This window comes from Haliotis asinina, chromosome 5 (genome assembly GCF_037392515.1).
Source record: "Haliotis asinina isolate JCU_RB_2024 chromosome 5, JCU_Hal_asi_v2, whole genome shotgun sequence".
Classification (NCBI taxonomy): Eukaryota; Metazoa; Mollusca; class Gastropoda; order Lepetellida; family Haliotidae; genus Haliotis; species Haliotis asinina.
The window spans coordinates 58,402,910-58,406,130 of record NC_090284.1 but is presented as its reverse complement, the minus strand read 5'-3'; the positions used below and the strand labels follow the sequence as shown (position 1 = coordinate 58,406,130).

Below are 3,221 nucleotides of genomic sequence, written 5' to 3'. Positions count from 1 at the left end.
GGGAACGATCAGGGTAGGAGTATGGCGAGGTGGAGAAGAACATGGTGAAGTGAGTGGAGTTGGTTAAACAAAATTCACAAGTTGAACAAAGAGGAGATGAGCATAGAGAGGTGGAGTTGAACAAAGAGGAGATGAGCATAAACCTGTGGAGTTGTTCAAGGAGGAGATAAACATAGAGGGATGGAGTTGGACAAAGAGGAGATGAGCATAGACAGGTGGAGTTGAACAAAGATGTGATGAGCATAGACTGGTGGAGTTGAACAAAGGGGAGATAGACATAGAGGGGTGGAGTTGAACAAAGAGGAGATGAGCAAAGACAGGTGGAGTTGTTCAAGGAGGAGATAAACATAGAGGGATGGAGTTGGACAAAGAGGAGATGAGCATAGACAGGTGAAGTTGAACAAAGAGAAGTGGAGGTGATGAATTGTCATGGTGATGCATACCTGTGAGCCAGAATTATTATACAGAGAGTAGCAAGTACATTTAAAACATGAATAAATGGAATTAGTACATCACACCAGACATGGGCTTCACACTATACGCATGTGGGGAATCAAACCCGGGCTTTCAGCCTGAAAAGCGACCGCTTTAACCGCTGGCCTACCCATCCATCCGTAGATTAACAGAAAGCAAAATGTCCAAGTGTTGCCATATTAAAGGAACATTACTTATGAATTAGTCTCCTGTAATAGCGTTACATGCGTTCCGTGCGTGCAAAACCTTTCTGTGAAGTTGAAAGTGTAAGTGTTTTCATGAATATTACATACGGACGCTGAGTAATAGGCGATAAAGATTCACAAGAAGGCAGAGAAAGTCTGGCTATCTACGTCAAAGTCAGTAATGCATTCTGAACACCGATTTCATAGTACGGATCATTGGTGTCAGTTTTCAAAGAGGCAGTTGTGCTATTGTCATGGAGACCATGGACTTCCACAAAAAACTGTTAACACATATACATGTGATTTCTTCCCTCTTTGAACTCTATTCTTTCCTGTTTCGACTTGAAAAAGTCGTTAATCATTTATTTGCCTTCGCGACTGTTGTGAAAAATAACGCTCTCAACTCTTCCTGAAAACCTGTTACCATTAATGGTTGATGATGGGTTTAAAACACCTGCTAGCAGGCAAGTACAGTTGGTATCTTGCAATAGACAAGACGTTTAGTGGTATTTCATCTTCAGGGATTATCCTAATTGTTCATCTAACCGCAAGGTCACCATGACATGTCATAACACATGACTTGGTAGGACATATAGACATCACTGTCTGCGGAGGACATGGTTTGGGTATCACTGGCTGGGGAGGACATGGCTTCTGTATCACTGACTGGGGAGGACATGGCTTGGGTATCACTGATTGGGAAGGACATGGCTTGGGCATCACGGATTGGGGAGGACATGACTTGGGTATCACGGATTGGGGAGGACATGGCTTGGGTATCACGGATTCTGGAAGACATGGCTTGGGTATCACTGGCTGGGGAGGACATGGCTTGGGTATCACTGACTGGGGAGGACATGGCTTGGGTATCGCTGACTGGGGAGGACATGGCTTGGGTATCACTGACTGGGGAGGACATGGCTTGGGTATCACTGACTGGGGACGACATGGTTTGGGTATCACTGACTGGGGAGGACATGGCTTGGGTATCACTGACTGGGGACGACATGGTTTGGGTATCACTGACTGGGGAGGACATGGCTTGGGTATCACTGACTGGGGACGACATGGCATGGGTATCACTGACTGGGGAGGACATGGCTTGGGTATCACTGACTGGGGACGACATGGTTTGGGTATCACTGACTGGGGAGGACATGGCTTGGGTATCACTGACTGGGGACGACATGGTTTGGGTATCACTGACTGGGGAGGACATGGCTTGGGTATCACTGACTGGGGACGACATGGCTTGGGTATCACTGACTGGGGAGGACATGGCTTGGGTATCACTGACTGGGGACGACATGGTTTGGGTATCACTGACTGGGGAGGACATGGCTTGGGTATCACTGACTGGGGAGGACATGGCTTGGGTATCACTGACTGGGGACGACATGGCTTGGGTATCACTGACTGGGGACGACATGGCTTGGGTATCACTGACTGGGGAGGACATGGCTTGGGTATCACTGACTGGGGAGGACATGGCTTGGGTATCACTGACTGGGGACGACATGGCTTGGGTATCACTGACTGGGGACGACATGGCTTGGGTATCACAGACTGGGTAGTGAATGGTTTGGGTGTCCTAAGAAGCGACTAACGAGATCGGGTGGCTAGGTTTGTTGTCGTGGACGAAGCATATCATCGTATGTCACTTTCGTAGATCCATGTCCATCATGCTAATCACGGGATTGTCTGGACCACACTCGATTAAAAATACTTAACGCGGGATCCGGACACATCTTCAGTGCTACACCTTGACATATGTATGATATAACTTTCTGTTTGCAATTGCAGGACTGGTATCACACAAAAATGCATATCTTATGCATCATACTGGATGTGCATGATGTGTGTGCATGATTATATTAATACATCGGTATAAACAGGATTTCTCAGCATGTGAACATATCCTTCCTAAGTGCAAGTTAGGTGAATAACTGACCTGACTTTGTATGAGTGTGGATACAGCGTTCTCTGATCACGTCGAAGACCCGGGTTTGATTCCCCGCATGGGTTTAATGTGTGAAGCCCCTTTCTGGTGTCCCCCATATTGATATTGCTGGAGTTTTGCTAAAGTCGGCGTACAACTACACTCATCTGCTGCCTTTGAAGAGATTTATTATGGATTGTGATTTAGGAAAGTTTCAGAAGGAATCTGTCAAAGTCGCTTTACAGACGAGCATGAAACCTGGAAAACAGGTGTGTATGGCCACATTTAACCATGCAGCTTTTGGACTGTCGTAGAGAAACACAGGTCCATTGATGTCAAGTTTCCGTTACACTAAGTTAGGATAAAGCTGAGGTGATCGAACTCCCAATCTTCAGACTTCCGATAGTCTTGGGGTTAATAATACAGTCTATGTTAAGGTACAGGAGTTACGGTTACCTTAGCGCTAATATCGCTGTGTACAAGGACACCCTGAGCTTCAGATCAGTTCCCTTTTCCTTGAACCCTAAACATTCACTAGCTTGTGATTATATCCTACCGGATTCATGTCACTTTGTTGTCAACAATGCTTACTTTTTAATAAAACCGTATTAAATGCGGGAGCA

The 3,221-nt window shown here is 46.0% G+C and overlaps 2 protein-coding genes across 2 annotated transcripts; one reads left to right on the top strand and one right to left on the bottom strand.

The window, feature by feature from the left end:
* Positions 1-1,212: 1,212 nt before the first annotated feature.
* Positions 1,213-1,668, bottom strand: LOC137283928 (putative uncharacterized protein FLJ45035). The gene has a single exon (XM_067815602.1). It carries the CDS (start codon positions 1,666-1,668, stop codon positions 1,213-1,215), a length of 456 nt encoding a protein of 151 aa, XP_067671703.1.
* Positions 1,667-2,233, top strand: LOC137283927 (mucin-22-like). Its single transcript, XM_067815601.1, has one exon. It carries the CDS (start codon positions 1,667-1,669, stop codon positions 2,231-2,233), a length of 567 nt encoding a protein of 188 aa, XP_067671702.1.
* The last annotated feature ends 988 nt before the right edge of the window (positions 2,234-3,221 follow it).